This window comes from Myxocyprinus asiaticus, chromosome 38, assembly GCF_019703515.2.
Source record: "Myxocyprinus asiaticus isolate MX2 ecotype Aquarium Trade chromosome 38, UBuf_Myxa_2, whole genome shotgun sequence".
Lineage (NCBI taxonomy): Eukaryota > Metazoa > Chordata > Actinopteri > Cypriniformes > Catostomidae > Myxocyprinus > Myxocyprinus asiaticus.
In genome coordinates this window covers 10081433-10099175 of record NC_059381.1, presented here as the reverse complement: position 1 = coordinate 10099175, position 17743 = coordinate 10081433, and the positions used below count along the sequence as shown (strand labels likewise).

General features: G+C 36.6%; 1 protein-coding gene across 1 annotated transcript in view; it reads right to left on the bottom strand.

Moving 5' to 3' along the window:
• Nucleotides 1-4040: 4040 nt before the first annotated feature.
• LOC127428408 (cytospin-A-like) overlaps nucleotides 4041-17743 on the bottom strand; it is a 45689-nt gene continuing 31986 nt past the window's right edge. Inside the window, 4 exon segments of the mRNA XM_051676759.1 lie at nucleotides 4041-6471; nucleotides 6877-6936; nucleotides 7143-7259; nucleotides 17334-17436. Coding sequence (XP_051532719.1) covers nucleotides 6382-6471; nucleotides 6877-6936; nucleotides 7143-7259; nucleotides 17334-17436 — 370 coding nt within the window. The 3' untranslated portion in view covers nucleotides 4041-6381.

Below are 17743 nucleotides of genomic sequence, written 5' to 3'. Positions count from 1 at the left end.
GTTTATTACAGTAGCCTATGTGTGATTTCCTCAGACTTCTGCTGTCTTAAAAGAATATTCTGGGTTCAATTCAAGTTAAGCTCAATCAACAGCATTTGTGGCATAATGATAATTACCACAAAAATTAATTTCGACTGGTCCCTTAAAAAAAAGCAAAGATTGAGGTTACCTTGAGGCACTTACAATAGAAGTGAATGGGGAAAATTTTGTAGGGCTTAAAGGCAGAAATGTGAAGCTTATAATTTTATAAAAGCACTTACATTAATTCTTCTTTTAAAACTCGTGATTTTTTTTTGGTTGTAAATTTGTTTAAATCATAATTTTAACAGTCATTTTAGGGTTTGTTGACATTACATTGTTTTACAGTCATTTTAGGGTTTGTTGACATTACATTGTCATTGCAACAAAGTTGTAAAATTGGCTATAACTTTACACAGAATAGGTTAGTAAGTGATTTTATCACACTAAAATCACGTTAACCCACATATTGTTTATGTCTTGTGGCTATACTTTTGAAACAGTGAGTATTTTATTTCACTTCCATTCCAAGTTCCTCACTGTAACCCAGAATTTTGCCTTTTTAAAGAAAAGGAGGGACGAGTCGAAATAATTGTTTGTGGTAATCAATATTATGCCACAAATGCTGTTGATTGAGCTTAACTTGTATTGAACCCGGAATATTCCTTTAAGGACTTTTTTGCAATTGTCTGTGCTGTTTTTTAATGGTTTGTCTATGTAAATGCGCTAACGCACCACACTGTTTTTCAGCGTCTCGTACAGGAGAGCTGCGTTTTTAATCGCTGTGTCAACTAAAAAGAACTTAAACTGTTAAAAAGGCGTCTCTAGACACCTGTGTTCTGTGGTGTTTGTTGCTGCTGTGTTTAGCTTTTTTTTTTTTTTTTTGTTAAAGAAAACGTTCATGTAAACGGCCCTTCAACGCATTTTTGCGTCCATCTGCGCTGTTTTTTTCAATGGTTTTTCTATGTAAAAACTCACTAGACAGACATCTTTGACCATTGTGCTACGTCAAATTTTTTTTTTTTTTTTTTTTTTTTTTTTTGCATATCGCGCGCATTTTGCGGCCCGTTTCAGCTTATCGCCGCCTATTTGGCACCGTTCGCCCCGTTTCGCGACAGGCCCACCGGGAAAAGTACCGGTTCTCCCCATGGCCAGTCTGCCCCTGACAACAGCACATGTGAACATAAGGAGGAGTGGGGGCTTGGGGTGGGATCGGCTGTGATGGGTACGGTGAGGTTGTGTGGTTTCTCACGTACAGCAGTTTAAATATCCTGGTTCACCTCAGGGCCGCATGAAGATAAATGTAGGTAATCAACAAACCAGAGGCTGAGGTCCACCCATCAGGGACTTCATTAAAGCACGCAGCACACACAAAACTGTAATGTCATTACAAATGTTTTGGACACTGGTCATGCTACATAATCCATATGCAAAATAGCCTACCTTAGCAGTATATCAGGTGTCAGGCATCTTTTACTACAGCCTTGTTTACACACTCAAAAACCCTCATCACAAATATACAGACACCTACCTCAGAGCTGTTTAAATATACTGTACCTTTTTGCTGGCTCATTTCTTTCCCCAAGACAAAGATAGTTTTGTTGGTTTAAAAGAAGACCTTTTTTTTTTTTTTTCCTTTTTTGATTTTTTCCCATAAGTATCATGCCTGATTTCCAGGAAATGTCATTTTTTCTTAGGAAGAATCTGTTTGATAACCATTCCTTGCCTACAGTTTCATGCTCATATGCCCTTGGATTAACTACTACATCCAAAGTATTCTTGGTTGCAAGATTTTTAGTTTCAGAAATGAAAGAATAAACCTACTTGAGGCTACCAGAAATGTGCAAATGTGTTAAAATAATTGTTTATTGGTCAGTGGCCAGTGGTTTCAGGGTAATGATCAGTTCAAGTCATTTTTATTTGTATTGCGCTTTTCACAACACACAGTATTTCAGCTTTACAGAAAATGATTCTGTAACAGAAAATGATGCTGTAATGTCTGTAATGTCTCTTCAACTCTGTGGAGCCGCTGGCGAGTCCAAAATGGGGCGCTATGTCTCATAAAAAAATTTACGCTAAAAATGTTAAAGTCTTCGAATACACAAGTCAGGCAAATATGGTACTGTTTGAAAGCTTAGAATCTGAACATTTCATAGATAACCATCACTTCTGAATTTATGTTACATAAAATAACAAAATAAGGCCTGAAAAAATTCACGTCACAAATCAGCGTCACGTTGAGGTTATGTGGTAGAAATATTAATGTGAATATAAAAGTCTTTCAGATAGCATGTAAATAGACAAATCATATATCAAATAAAAGCTTTCATTCTCAATGCAACTGTACAGTTTATTTTGTTGCCCTAAAATCACAGTTCGAAAGATTTTCAAAAGAATCACAAAGCGAAATATGATTTCTGTAAGACATCAAATACAAACGTCTCTTTTATGCGCCGATCACTGCTGCTGTAAACCCCAAATCTGCTTTTACCTATGGCAGTTTTCTAAAAATATTAAAAATAAAAGAGCCATTTTTTACTTGTTTGTGAGGTTGCTTGTGTGAATAGTCCAATTTTATATTTTAGATGTCTAGAACAAAATATGCCGTTGAGCAGCAAAAGCATGCTAAACAAATCGCTGGAAATATATGTCATCGACTATTGATGATAAAATGTTATACATAATTGCAAAGGGGAGGATCTTAGCTTTCTAACGACACCTGTGACAGATTGAGCTTCTAGTCCACTCAGAGGCCGAGATATTCAATGAAAAAGGGGGGTGGTGCGTGAACTGAAAATTAGACTGAATGTCTATGAATGAGCACATCTGGGAGGGCTTAAATGCGTTAGTGCACCACCTACATTTCAGATTTTGTGATGGAAGGTGAAAGAGGAAAAAAAATGTCTAGTACTTGCTGCCATCTAGTGGAATAAAATAAGACTACATGGAGGGAGATTGAGTGAATAGAACCAGAATTACATGTTTACAAAGTTAGGACAACAGCAAAAAATATATATTAATTATAAGATTGTAACATATACAATATTATTTAGGAATAATTGGAGTCTTTTTTTTTTAATTATTATTATTTGGAGAGGTTTCTGAAAACATGAGAAATTTTTTTGGCAATTAGTCCACAGTATGTGTGAATGGTGAGCTTTTAATTTGGAGTGTGAAAAATTGCACGTGGCATCCCAAAAATGCACCAGAGTTGAAGAGCTGAAGTATCTAACATTTGTTGCGCTATGAAAATTGCTCTGTGGGTTTTGAGTAACCTGCTTAGACCTGCCCCAACAACATTACTCAACCAGTTGCATAATTGGGGGGCGGGACCATCTCTTTGTTTGACTAACAGCAGGAGGATGGGGTGTTATTCAGAAAGCTTTGAAACCAAAGTTAATTTTTGCAATTCTGTTTGGTGGCGCTAGTGACGCAGGAATTACATACTTCAGCTTTGAAGTCCTCATTGAGCAGTTTAAAAGAAAATTATTTGTCTTTAGGCACCAAGTGAGCAAGCCAAAGGTGACTGTAGCAAGGAACCCAAAACTCATTAAGATGTTAGTTAATGAAGCCAATACTAGTTATCTATGTGTAAAACAAGTCATGTAGTAATGAAGTAAACTGAGAATAAAAGGACTAAAGGATATTTACTGAAGTGTAAGATTAATCATCGTCTTTGAAGTCCATTCCGAATTGACAGCGGAAGTGCACGTAGATGCAGTGTCCTTTTAATTTGGTTGACAAAGGCTACATCTGGCATTAATTTATTGTCCATGTATCACATTTTAAGAGAGTTTAGTCCATCCTATGACCAAGATGATGCAAGCAGAGGTCATTGAGGTGTGATCATAATAGAATTTGTGAGTTACAACAAATAGTTATTGTGAAGAGATAAACAATTTCACTAACGGAATTTAAACATGGATCAACACATGCAAACTTGCATGAAAATCTTAAAAAACTGAATTCGTATAGACAAATATTGCTTTCATAAAACTTTTATAAAAGAGATCATCTTCCCAATCAAAGCACTTTATTTAGCAAAAACTCCTTTTAATTTTTACAGTTCTCTCTGTATCTTTCATGTGAAGCAAATCTATTCTGTAGCGTTGATGAGGAATTTATACAAATATGAATGATTCTAAGCAGTAAAGGAAAGCACAGTTAGATATGACAAGGGCATGATTTGGTTCAAATCAAAGTCTTGTGTCACTCCACATGATTAGATTACAAAACAGAGCGATTAAAACCTCTCACAATCTCACAAAAAAAAGACCAAACAAAAAGTTTGTCACAACTGATCTTTTGCAGGAAATTTAATCAATGCTAATGTCCATCACATTTCCATATACAAAAAAAACCAATGTGCCACAGAGCATTCTCAAACAAAATTCATCATTTAAAACACAATAGAGCTCTTTGCAGCATAAATGTAATAAATTAAAAAATTTTAAACAACCATTATTTGCTGTTCACATAAAGTTAATTTTAAACACAATAATTGCTAATAAGCATACACGTCGTAACCCATTTGATCCCCTCAAGGATGTCTGAAATTGTCTTTACAGAAATCAAATTAAGGTTAAAAAACTAAACAAAATGGAAGGCAGTGCACTGAAGACAGCAGAGCAAGTAAACCTTTGCACTTCAGATAACAAGAATTGTGCTCTTTTTAGGCATATTCCATTTCCACGTAAGGCTTTAGTTGAAAGATTCGTATGTGTGCGGATGCTTATCTTATAGACGGACGTCTAAAACAGGTACAAGATGTACAATGCATGTAGATATAAACATAAACCATGAGTCGACAGTGTGGATGGATTGTAGCCTGAGGTTTCACTTTTTTTTTTTAGCAAATACACATTCAGCCTTTTTTATTTGTGCTTTAACACCAGTAAGACAAACCCAATCTGAATCAGCAATCTTCCAGAACCCATCTGGGATTATGTGTTAAATAAGGATTAGTATCCTGTAAAATACAAAATAAGCAGCCATGAATTTCTTTGCTTAATTTAAAAAAAACAAACAAAAAAAGAAGACCTTGAAGCATTTTGAAGGCCATCAAAAAGGCAAGGAATATCTATCAATCCTTGAAAACAAAGTAGCTTCAGTAGATTACATATGAAAGTCATAATTGGCTTGTATTTAGTGTATGAAAAGGGTACAGAGAAAACATCATAATGGAGCTCTGTCTTATTTACAAAACAAAAACAAACAAAAGTAACACTTTACAGTAAGGTACCATTCGTTAACACTAGTTAATGCATTAGATATCATGAACTAAAAATGAACAATATATTGTTTACAGCATTTATTAATCTTTGTTAATTGTAGTTAATAAAAAATACATTGTTTATTGTTAGTTCATGTTAGTTTATAGTGCATAAACTAATGTTAACCAATAAATCTTTTGATTTAAAAAAATGTATTACTATATGTTGAAATGAACATTAACCAAGAGTAATACATGCTGTAAAAGTATTGTTCATTGTTTGTTAATTTGAACTAATATTGTTAATTAATGTTAACAAATGGAACTTTATTGTAACGTGTAGCCAAAACAAAAAAGCAAACAGAAAAAACTGCAACAAAAGCCTTGTCAAACAAAGCAAAAAACAAAACACATAAAGAAAAAAATGAACCAAAAAAAAAAAAAAAAAAAAAAAAAAAAAAAACATTATCTAAAGAGACAAAGTAGAGCTTATCGAGGCTAAAAAAATAAATAAAAAAAATACAGGGAATGGATTTTGTGGCATCTCTCTTTGGAATAAATAAACACTGATAATCTCAGACCAATCTTTTTCAAACCTGCCACAGCGAGTGCATCCTTATGACAAAACTAGAAAACAAGGCATCTTTCAAAGGCAATCCCATTTGGGGATAAAAAACGTTTTTTTGTTGCTGAAATGGCACAATGGAATACACTATAGTTCTTCATGAAAAGAGTTTGGCAACATTCATAAAGGAATACGATAGTCCATTGGGAAGCTAGACAGAGAATATACAGCTGTCTTGTCTACGGGTTCTTTTACAATCCCAACAACTTCCCACCCCACTTGTAAAGTATTGCTGATCAAAGAAGCTTAGTAGATTCTGACCAGTTTCTGCAGCCAATCTGTGAAAACACAGAGAAAGTACTAGTCGCAAGTTGTCATGACTACAGATATGGTCCTGATGCATGCTTCATATAGGTTGTTGGCAAGGTAGTGGGTAGGTTGATCAAGCTCCCCCTTGCACAGCTGAGGCTTCTGGGAAATGTAGTTTTAGCACTGTTATAGCATCTTAGGTATTGCATCCCACAGCAAGGAAAAATGAGCGAGGTAAGACCACAGCTGCCAAGAAAAGCCATGTTCAAGAAGATTCTCAGGTCTCAAAATACTTATAAATGGCTGTCACATAGGTCATAACACTCTGCCAGTCTGGTCTTTCTGTGTGCACCATTTCACCAATGTCCTGTGATTCAGATACAGAAATCCAAGAGAAACTAGTCAGAATATTACATTTGTGTTGTTGTGTGCTCTGTTACACACGTATCTTGCCACTGCTTGTTGAATAACCTCAGAGCCAACAATGTATTGTTACAGCACAGCAGTCAGTTTTATTGCATTCACAGCTATATGAAATAAAATGAAATTAGTAACAGATGGTGTATTAAATGCAGCTGCCTCATTTCAAAAGGAGGAACATACTGACTCCACTCAGACTGCTGAAAAATGTGATAATATATTATAACATGTACTGTACATCCCCTTAACATAATGCAATTGTATTTGAAGTGATAATCCATTCTAAACCCAAGGTTTTGATGAACTTTAATATGCTGCATGTCAGAATTAGCTGCTCTTAATTTAAACTCACCAGTGTGGATTTAATTCCCACGCTTTCCGCTGCCTGGAAGGCCAAAGTGAAATTTCGCCTCTGCAAAAGATAGAAAGAATTGATGTAATTTGAATTAATAGGAATTATATGCATGTCTTCGTACAATACTTTTAGCTAAACTGCGATATTGAAGAATGGAATATGTCAAACGATTTCAGGTAAATTGGGCTACTTTTGACAGTCACCTAAATGGCAAAGGTGGCCGAATTTACTTGAATTCACTCAATTTGTGTAAGCACACAGACCTTGTCCTGGCTGTTGAGTTCATGGTAAGGAATATGAGCCGGTAGGTAGGTGTGAAAAATCGCACAGAAAGCGAGCCCATCATTCCAGCTGCTGCTGAAGTTGGTGATGTCAATGTTCTGTGTGTGTGGAGAAGAGAGAAAAATCCATGATTACACAATTTCAGTTGATGAACAGAGGGGATTGGATGGGTGATTCAGAGGGGAAACAGTGAATCTTTTAAGTCTGTCTGACATTATGGTTGTAGTTAAGAGCCACGGCTGTAAATCTCTGCAGAAAACATTTCTTTTTACAGTGTTTATGGAGACATTTGCAAAAATTGTTTTTCATACAATTAAAGATTTCCTTATTTGGAAAAATACAGTGTTTTGATGAAAAAATCCTTATCTTCCCACATTCATTACGTGACGTTAGACTAATAACGAGACCTACACGAAATCTGCGGCCAAAATTTTTGCACAAAGTTCTACACATCCCCCATCCCTTGGCTTGCATGTTTGGTTATTCAATAATTTGCACAATTTGATCATTTTAGCTGATGTCTGAATCCCGCTCAAATGTCCAGCCCTCTAACAACCTGACTCCATTCTGGTATTTAATGCCAACTTTTCATGATCCAATCAATTACCGATGGTAAAGTCCCAGCCTATACATTTTTCCTTGTTGAACATTCTGTTTCATTCAAAAATGTCATATTTCGTATGTAAACTGGTTTGTAAAAGGTGCTTCGCATTGACTTCAACATATTTTTCATATTTAAACCCATTTTGCAGATTTTCTCCACAATCAGTGCACATCTTATAACTTGCCACAGTACACGGAACTTATTTACAATGCACTGATTTCTGACTCTAAAATAATCAGTTACATCAATAAGTTGAACTTCTACATTTGTAACAAATTGCATTTTAAAACGCACAGAAAATGCTCCCAAAATGGACGTCTAACTCTGTTCTAAGACCAGCATTCACTGTACTCTTAAACCATTCAGATAAGGACAAGTTGAGGGAGAGACTGGTCCTTTATCAGTCCTGGGGTCAGCTTATTGAACCATCTCGCCTCTTGCTGTAGTGTTTGCTCAACAGCCCAGCTTATCTACATCAACATTTTTCTCACACATGCTTTAATCCATACATACTGTAGAGGAAGCATCCAACAGATCGCAGGCCATTTATGGTTTTGTTGTGATTGGGAAAGTGTTTCCGTTCACCGATGCCACAATCATTTGCTCAGCTAATGCCCTCTTTCTCAGATTTAGAGCTCTCACGTGTTTTGATTACACACAGGTGCAATTAAGGTAAAGAGGTGCAATACATTTTTTTTAAAAAAAGACACAGAAATGGCTGTTGGCACTGTTCACTGTTACTCTGAGTGCTCTGATAACAGTGTGAGAGGTTTTAAAATTAATCTGGAAGGTACTATGTAGACACATTTTAGTGTTGGGCTGGTAACCACAATCCCACAAGGGGTGATCCAAATATGACAAATCAGCACCCTAAAAGTGCTTCTTAGTGAGGCACTAACAATGGAAATGAATGGGGCCAAATGTTATAAAAGCACTTACATTGATTCTTCTGTTAAAACTCGTATAATTTGAGCTGTAATGTTGTTTAAATCTTTGTTTTTGTGGGATTACAGGGTTTACGGCGTCACATCGCCATTGCAACAAAGTTGTAAAATTGGATATAACTTGAAACAACCACACCGTCTTTTTCCAGAGCAGCCTGTATTTCTCCTGAGGTTACCTGTTGTTTTTTCTTTGTATCCTGAACAATTCTTCTGGCAGTTGTGGCTGAAATCTTTCTTGGTCTACCTGACCATGGCTTGGTATCAAGATATCCCTGAATTTTCCACTTCTTAAAAAGTGATTGAACAGTACTGACTGGCATTTTCAAGGCTTTGGATATATTTTTATATCCTTTTCCATCTTTATAAAGTTCCATTACCTTGTTACGCAGGTCTTTTGACAGTTCTTTTCTGCTCCCCATGGCTCAGTTTCTAGCCTGCTCAGTGCATCCACGTCAGAGCTAGCAAACTCACTGACTATTTATACACAGACACTAATTGCAATTTAAAAAGCCACAGTTGTGGGAAATTAACCTTTAATTGCCACCTTGTGTGTCTGTAACAAGGCCAAACATTCAAGGGTATGTAAACTTTTGATCAGGGCCATTTGGGTGATTTCTGTTATCATTATGATTTAAAAAGGAGCCAAACAACTATGTGATAATAAATGGCTTCATATGATCACTATCCTTAAATAAAAGACAGTTGTTTTTTTTTTTTGCATGATCAGTCATATTTTCAAAATCAATGCCAAAATTTCACAATTTCTGCCAGGGTATGCAAACTTTTGAGCACAACTGTACCTCTAACAAAAACAGGTAGTTAAAAGGATAGTTCACCCAAGAATTACATTTATATCATCATTACTCAACCTCATGTGTTCCCCACGTGAATGTCTCTCTTCTTTGTAGCACAAAAGATGTTAGGCAGAATGTTGGTCTAAGTCAATATTCACTTTCGCTGCATCTTTTTTTCCCCATTCAATGAAAGTGAATACTGAGACTAGCATTCTACCCAACATCTACTTTTGAGTTCCACAGAAGAAAGAAAGTCAAGGGTTTGCAAAAAAGTGAAAATGTAAAGTGATCACAGGATTTTCATTTGGGGTGCACTATTCTTTTAAGAGCTTGAGTCAATGCTTACCAGTTTAACCAGCACTGAAAATGTTAACAGATGAAATCCTAAAAGAGGGGACCTTGCTGCTACATCAGTTATGATGTTTATTGAAAGACAATAATATGTATATTAAAGATAGATAATAAAATTATATTTTGAACATTATGCATGTATATTACTAATATTATACTATTTATATTATTATTATGTATATAAGTAGGTCATATGTACCGATTATATTATTAAAATCAACTGATTCACAAGGCAGGGAAAATACCTGTATACGTCAGATGAAATGCTAGAGAGATGGAGATGACAGATGTAATTGTTGTTTATCAAGATGATTAAGTTTTCACTCTGCAGCTGAGTAGTTCTGGTAGCATTACACACAATTCTTTTAGCTATTTCTGCCCTTCTTGTCAAAGGTGCTTGTATTATGAGCGAGCGACACAATGTTATGAGACAGAACCAGATCGCTCTAACATCGTGCAATTGTATTGTCGTAAACAGCGTCGTTGGTTATAAACAGAAGCAATGTTCTCACGACACTTGCTTGCAGAGATGCAGTCTAATACCATTTTCATGATGAATTAACAGGTTTACATAGGTTTAATCTTTAAGTTCAGCAAATATGAAACAAAGCGCTTTCTTTGCTCACTGGGCGCTAACACTTAACTCGGAAAGCATCCAATGAGCTGCAGAATCCTGCATGAGAGAGAGAGAGAGAGAGAGAGAGAGAGAGACAGAGCGAGAGAGTGAGCTTATTTACCAGAGCTAAAAGTGCAGGTTAGAAAAGCTGTACCAACAGAGAATAGTAGTATTGCCAAAGCAAAACTGGTAATGCAGGCTATGACTCCTGGGTACTGATCCTGTAATAAGCATATGGTAAGTCAGTTTGGATAAAAGCACCAACTAAATAACAGGTTAGATTGGTATTTTTGGATTTGACTTGCTTGTTATATCTTGTATTTGGAATGAAATATGCTGGCAGTGCGGTGGCAATTTACTGGAACTGATATCTGTTTATCCATTGTATTTCATCTGAAGCACATTCAAAAGTTCCCAAAAGAAACAAAAGCAGCCTTTCAGATTACAAATTCATCCATTTCCTCTGGCAAAGAGGGCCCTAGATCTTAAGAGTAACAGCCAAGATGTGGCAGGCAAGTGTAAACGGACAGTGTAAATTGGCAGAGTTCTCGGCTCTCTGGCAACCCGCAGAGAGAAGAGTGACAGGAAGGGATGAGCTCATCAGAGTGGGCTTCAGCAATGGGTGACAGCGAGGCAGGAACAGGTCTGCGAAGCACCAGAGCTGTGTCACATAGATAATGATGTCCTGCTTATCATCCTGTGCTAGCATCCCGCTGACTTACAAAGACTGTGATTTTCATACACAACACACGGAGGCCCCAAATAGCATTCAGCCACCTTCAATCAAAGTATAATTTTTATTTTATCCATAAAATGCATAGGTGACATTCCCTTAGAATGCATTTGTGGGTCAAAAATAACCCAGGTGAAAATGTGTTTATTCTTTATAAGCAACGTTCCACCCTCCTCAATCATCTTTTGTTTGCAGATGCCATCTATTTTGATACTTTGTTAACGAATGCAGTAAAATTCTAATATTTTAAAGAGAGGCTTAAGTGTCAAAATACTTTTTGGCCATTGTACAATCCATTATTTCGCATTTTACTTTTGTGATGTGACATATTTCCAAGTGAAACAGGTTATTGAACTAGAAAATACGGGACTTGATTTTTTCCATTAGGAATTGATTGGATCATGAAAAGTGGACATTCCACACCAGAAAGGAGTCAGATGTTTAGAGGGGGAGGGGTTTAAAATAAGAGGGCTTGGTGACATCAGCTGAAAAAGGAAAGGCATTTCAGAGGTGAAGCAAGTGATTATATATTGATAAAAGATTACGAAGGCAAACAAAAATGATTTAACGTTGACTTGAAAATCCTTTAATTACACTGTTACACTCTTCACTACTCAATTGCCTCCAACCCTCTTACAGGTCAGTGGTTTTGTTTAACTTCATTTGGGGCGATTATGTGTGTTTTTGTTTGTTTGCAGCTAAACGAACGTCATCACAACAGAACTGTGTGAAGAGAGAGGGTCACAAAGACATCTTTACATCCTCCCTGCGTCCTCTCTTGCTTGTGTGCCAAAGTTCAAGGTCAGCAATTAATGAAAAGGGGTCTTGTGTGCAAAAACAGGAAGGCCCAGGGAAGAGAGCATTAGTCTAATCACATTGAAGACAGAGAAACACATGGATGTGGCTCTCTCTGTGAAAAGTGCACTCCCGTTAAAGCCAGGCCGCTTGAAATGAACACAATAGAGTTGCTGTGAAAAATGGCCTTTTTCCACTAGTGGACATTACCATCTATCACACATACACACTTACAGACAGACAGACAAGATGCAGAAAGAAGAAGAGGGGGGTTATATCATTGTGATAAAATAACAGCTGTCAAAAACCGAGGAAAATATTTTTTTTCCTCAAGGGTGAACACTCCAAACCACGGATTTCAGAATGTATGAATCAGCTAGATTCATACACTTTCTGTGCAAAAGTCACTGCCTCAATGCTAGGGAATTGTGGGTGGTTGCCAGGGCATTGCTGTGCAGTTGCTAAGGTGTCCTGAGCAGAAATGGGTAGTAACACGCTACATTTACTCCGTTACATTAACTTGAGTTACTTTATGGAAAAATTTTACTTTAATGAGTATGTTTTATGGTGGGCACATTTCACTCTTAAGCAAATTTCTGATGAAAAAATGCACTTTTACTTTGTTACAATGGGTAGCATACCTGTCGTTACATTACTGGTTTAAAGTGTCAATAAATGCGCAATTTATTAAAATTTGACAGCGGAACTTCAAAGCTGCACGATTTCACTCAAGTCGTGTTCATCACTACAGCAGCAAGCACGCAAAACAAACATTTCTTCACTCCACACAATGCCTTTGTTTTTCACCAAGACAATGATATATTTCAAGATTAAAATCGCAGCTCCAACTTAAGAAAACAAGGTGAAGTTTTAGAAATTTTGATAATGTGGGCTTGTCTGTGTCATGGTGATCCTCATTCATTTTCAGTGTGAATCAGGAACTGAGGTCATAAGAGCCCATAGTTACAAAGTTTAAATTTTTATATCAGCACTGCAACATATCAGGGCCTACTGTATAAATCCTTGTAAACATCCACGTTAAGTGCAAACGTTTTGCCCTGCTTATCGCAGTTGTGAGCACTTCTGCATGTGCAAGGTTGGCGCGTGCACAGCGTTTGACAGATGCGGGCGGCTTTGTCTTATGTACAACAAGCTTCCAAACACAAAAATAAGGTGCAATTTACCCTTAGTGTACAGAACTAATTATCTATATTCTTTCAACACTGACATTGCTGGAACTACTCTGAACTAAATTCACACAGGACGTAAAAAGCTGTGAAATAATGATAGAAGGCATGAATAAAGCATGATCTTGCTTCAGTGTATAATTAAACATTATATATAATTCAGGACTGTGTGACATTGTTCAGGTTTTTCACCGTAATAATTACTAGAAAAAGGTTTCCAAACTTCTCTTCTAATTGACAGATTCGTCCAAATCTGAGGCTACGTTCATACCGCATCTGAATGTGGCCCAGATCTGATTTTTTGCTCAAATCTGATTTTTTTTTTTGTTTTGTTAGGTTGTTCACATGACATTTTAAATTTAGCCCAAATCAGACACTGGTCTGAACAACTGACAATAAAGGCCGAAACATACTTCACGCAAGTATGCAAACGTAGATGCGAGCACTTGTCCAACGCATGGCCAACACGTGATGCTGTTGTACATACACTACGTTACAAACCTCAGACCACAAGAGGGCAATAGATTTTTTAGGGTGTGACGACGAAACCGGTGCTGCGTCCGAAACCAGGAAAATGCTGCCTTCGGAGGCTGTATACGGAGGAAGGATGAAAATAAGGTGCTTTTCAATCTGTTCGGGGACCAGGGGCCATTTGCACCAGCTAGTGAGACCTTATGCACAGCTGGTGCAACCCTACCCAGTTCATTCAAAACAGCTGTCAGTTAAGCCATTAACTGATTAGGCAGCAAGTCAGCTGCCTATGTTTTCAGATACAGCCCGGATGTGGTAGACGAGTCGATAGTTGAGGAGTGGGGAAGAGACACGGAGACAAAACAAGTTCGTTTGAATGGACTGGGGACAAAAAGTTGTATATATTTTTCGAAAAGATTCAATTCAAATTGCTGCCCGAGTCCGCCATGACAGATGTTGATTGAAAGAAAAAATCTGCTCTAGCACCCCTTGCGACAATGCTGAGAATGCAGCGTGTACTTGCGTTTTGTTATGAATTGAGCGATGACACATTTCACAACGCAACGACATGTGAAATTGAGCTTATGTAGCAAGGTGCATCTGCGTTAACGTACTTGCATCGAGTATGTTTGGGCCTTAAAACTGACCCGCATGCGTGTGGCGCTCCTTGAGCATGCGTATGGCGCTCCTTGAGCATGCGTATAATAAACTCTGGCATGTTCATCATTATAGTATGAATAATGTATTAAATTATATAAATGTAATTCAAAAAACTAAATCCGGTATGCTCCGAAGTTCTTCAAAAAATATATGAAGGTGCTCTTGAATGAGGAAATAATAACAAAAAAAAAAGGACACACTTCCAGATCAAAAATATAGTTAAAAAGCCTTTATTGTCAATGGCTATAACAATAACAGTTAAAAACAGTGGAAAAAAGAGGGCTGCAAACCTACACGTATCGGCAAAAATGCCTTCTTCAGGGTGCATAAAAATTTTATTATCATATTTTTATGCAGATAGGACAGATGCCTATCTGACATGTCCATGAGAGACGGTGAAACACCATTGATGGATAAAGTATGTTTATGTAGTCGTTTGCCTTCGTGTGGTGGAATTTAAGTAATCATCAAAGTTCAAGTGTAATTTTACCTACGAGCGAAACACAGCATAAAATCAAAAGACAGCAGGAAAAACGGCATTACATATAATCTATGCAAGGTTCATATTTCCATTGACTGGCTTGCATTCATATTTTTTTTATACAGTTTGAGAAATACAGAAACTGTGTTTTCTGAGCGAGTGACACAAGCAAAGACCGCCGTTATATGAATCTACATCTGTATATTTTAATACGCATATTTAATGTGCAATCCAAACGAATTGCTGAACCCAACTGTTCAAGCCTATACTTTCATTTTCTTTCCTTAAAAATAAACTGAATGCATTAACTATACAGATATGATTTGCACTTAAAAGATTTAAAATATAACAGCCGTATATACGCTGGAAATCAAGCGTGCAAATAACGAATGTTGAGGTATATTTATGTAAAATCCCATTAAATCTGACCTGGCTGTTCACACCGAAGACACATTGGGAAGAAATCATATGTGTATCCGATTTATTTCCACATATAAAAGTGGCCCAGATCTGACCCAGATTCATAGCGCTTTTGGCTGTTCACACGATCATTCAATTAACAGATCTTTGTCACACGTGAGTGAAAAAAATCTGATTTGTGCCACATTCAGATACAGTGTGAACATAGCCTGAGAAGCATCCTTAAAGTGATAATTCAGCCTTTAATTAATATTATATCATAATATCCCCACCCTCAAGTTCTTCCAATCCCATGAAACTTTCTGTAAGAAATCTCTCTCTCTATCTATCTATAGAAGAATATCTCAGCTCTGTTGGTTCATAGAATGCAAGTGAATGGGTGCCAAAACTTTGAAGCACAGAAAGCACATAAAGGAATTCAAATGACACTGGTTCAATGCATGTCTTCAGAAGGGATATTATAAATGTGAGTGAGAAATAAATCAATATTTAAATCCTTTTTTACCTATAAATCTCCACTTTCACATTCTTCTTCTTGTGCTTTTGGTTATTCAATTCTTTGTGCATATCAAGACCTACTGGGCAGGAAGGAGAATAGTAAAAAAAGGACTTTATATATTTTGAAGTTATAGAGATTTATCCGTTTCTCACTCACAACTATCATATTGCTTCTGACAATCACTGGAGTCGTATAAATTACTTTTATGCTGCCTCTATGTGCTTTTTGGAGCTTCAAAGTTCTGGTCACCATTCACTTGCATTGTATGGACCAACAGAGCTGAGATATTCTTAATTTGTGTTCTGCAGAAGAAAGAAAGTCATACACATTTGGGATGGCATGAGGGTGAGAAAATGAGAACATTTCAATTTTTTTGTAAACTATCCCCTTAATTTGAATGGAAAAAAGAAGCCATATGGGTTTGGAACAACATAGTGGTGAATAATAACAATTTTCATTATTAACAGTAATATTAATAATAGTCCCCAGAACCGAGCCCACTATGGGTTCTGCACTGTGATTGGCAGAGGCTGACATTAGGTCCTGTGTGTGTGTGACATGGGACAGGTAGCATGAGAAATCTAGCACACTTCCTGGAGAGTGCCTGGCTTAAAGAAAACCATAGTAACATCATGGTTCAAAATGCTCTCTGAATGGTAAACATTTTATGTGCTTGACAGCAGAAGAGTAATTGTTATATGAGGCGAATTTGTAGATTATTCATGGTCACGTTCAGAGGCAAACTGTTTAAAAATCAAACACACTCAAACAAGAACATCTGAAAGCTGATTACTGTGGATTTGCCCTACTGAATTATTACATTTATAATATTCAAACAGGGAAATGATTTCCATTGTTTAACAGCTTTATATATACAGTTGTGCGCAAAAGTCTTGGGTACATAATATGTTTCACAAAAGCATTTGTCTTAAGATGGTTATTTATATCTACAGCTTTAGTGTGTCAATAGGAAATATAAATTTTAGACTCCCAAATATTTTATTTGCAAATAGAATAGAGTAGAAGAACAGGGCATGGACCCCTCAGAGCCCCCCATTGAACGTTGAGTCAGCCTGGGATTACATGAAGAGACAGAAGCAATTGAGACAGCCTAAATAGATAGAAGAACTGTGGCAAATTCTCCAAGAAGCTTGGAACATCCTGTCTGCCAACAACCAAGAAAAGCTGTGTCCAGGTGTATCTAGGAGAATTGGGGCTGTTTTGATGGAAAAGGTGGTCACACCAAATATTAATTTAGCTTTTTTATGTTTACTGGACTTTGTTTGATGTTAATTGATAAATTAAAACTATTTATGTCATTATTTTTGAAGAAATCCTCACTATGCAACATTTTCAGAAGTGCCTAAATCTTTTGCACAGTACTATATATATATATATATATATATATAAAAGCTCCAATCATCTTGAAAGTTTTTTCTAAAAGCTGCAGTCTTTAATTTTGCATGCTTCAAGAGAAATGAGTCATTACAAAAATAATAATACACCTTAAAAAAAGATGGAAAAGCTAGATTAAGACAGATGTTTGGAACTTTTGAAGTCTGACATGGAAATAATTATAAAGAAAACAATAAAAGCAGAATTTAAAAATGTTTGTACCTGATAACCTTCAGTCTTCTTCTGGCACCATCTAAGCAGAGCGTTTCTTTTGGATCCTCCATATTCTCTGGCTAGCGCTGACAGAGGGTCCTTCCTCTCCTCTCTGCAAAGACATCAATCTCTTTTAAACACAGTTTTACTTTATAGGATTCAACTTTAATCGGACAACAGCTCCATCACTTTTGGGTGGAAGTTCTACAAAGATACAATGACATGATGGATCCATCAGATTTCTTAAGATCTTCCTGACTCTAAAACTTACAATTTATAAATAGATCAGTCATTCTATATTGTCAAATTTGATTATCAGACTCATACCTGGAGAGCATAAAAAGATACTTTATGAGAGAGGGACACATGGAAGTGTTTTCCTGATACGCTCAACCTCAATGTATGGAAAGAGATAAGCT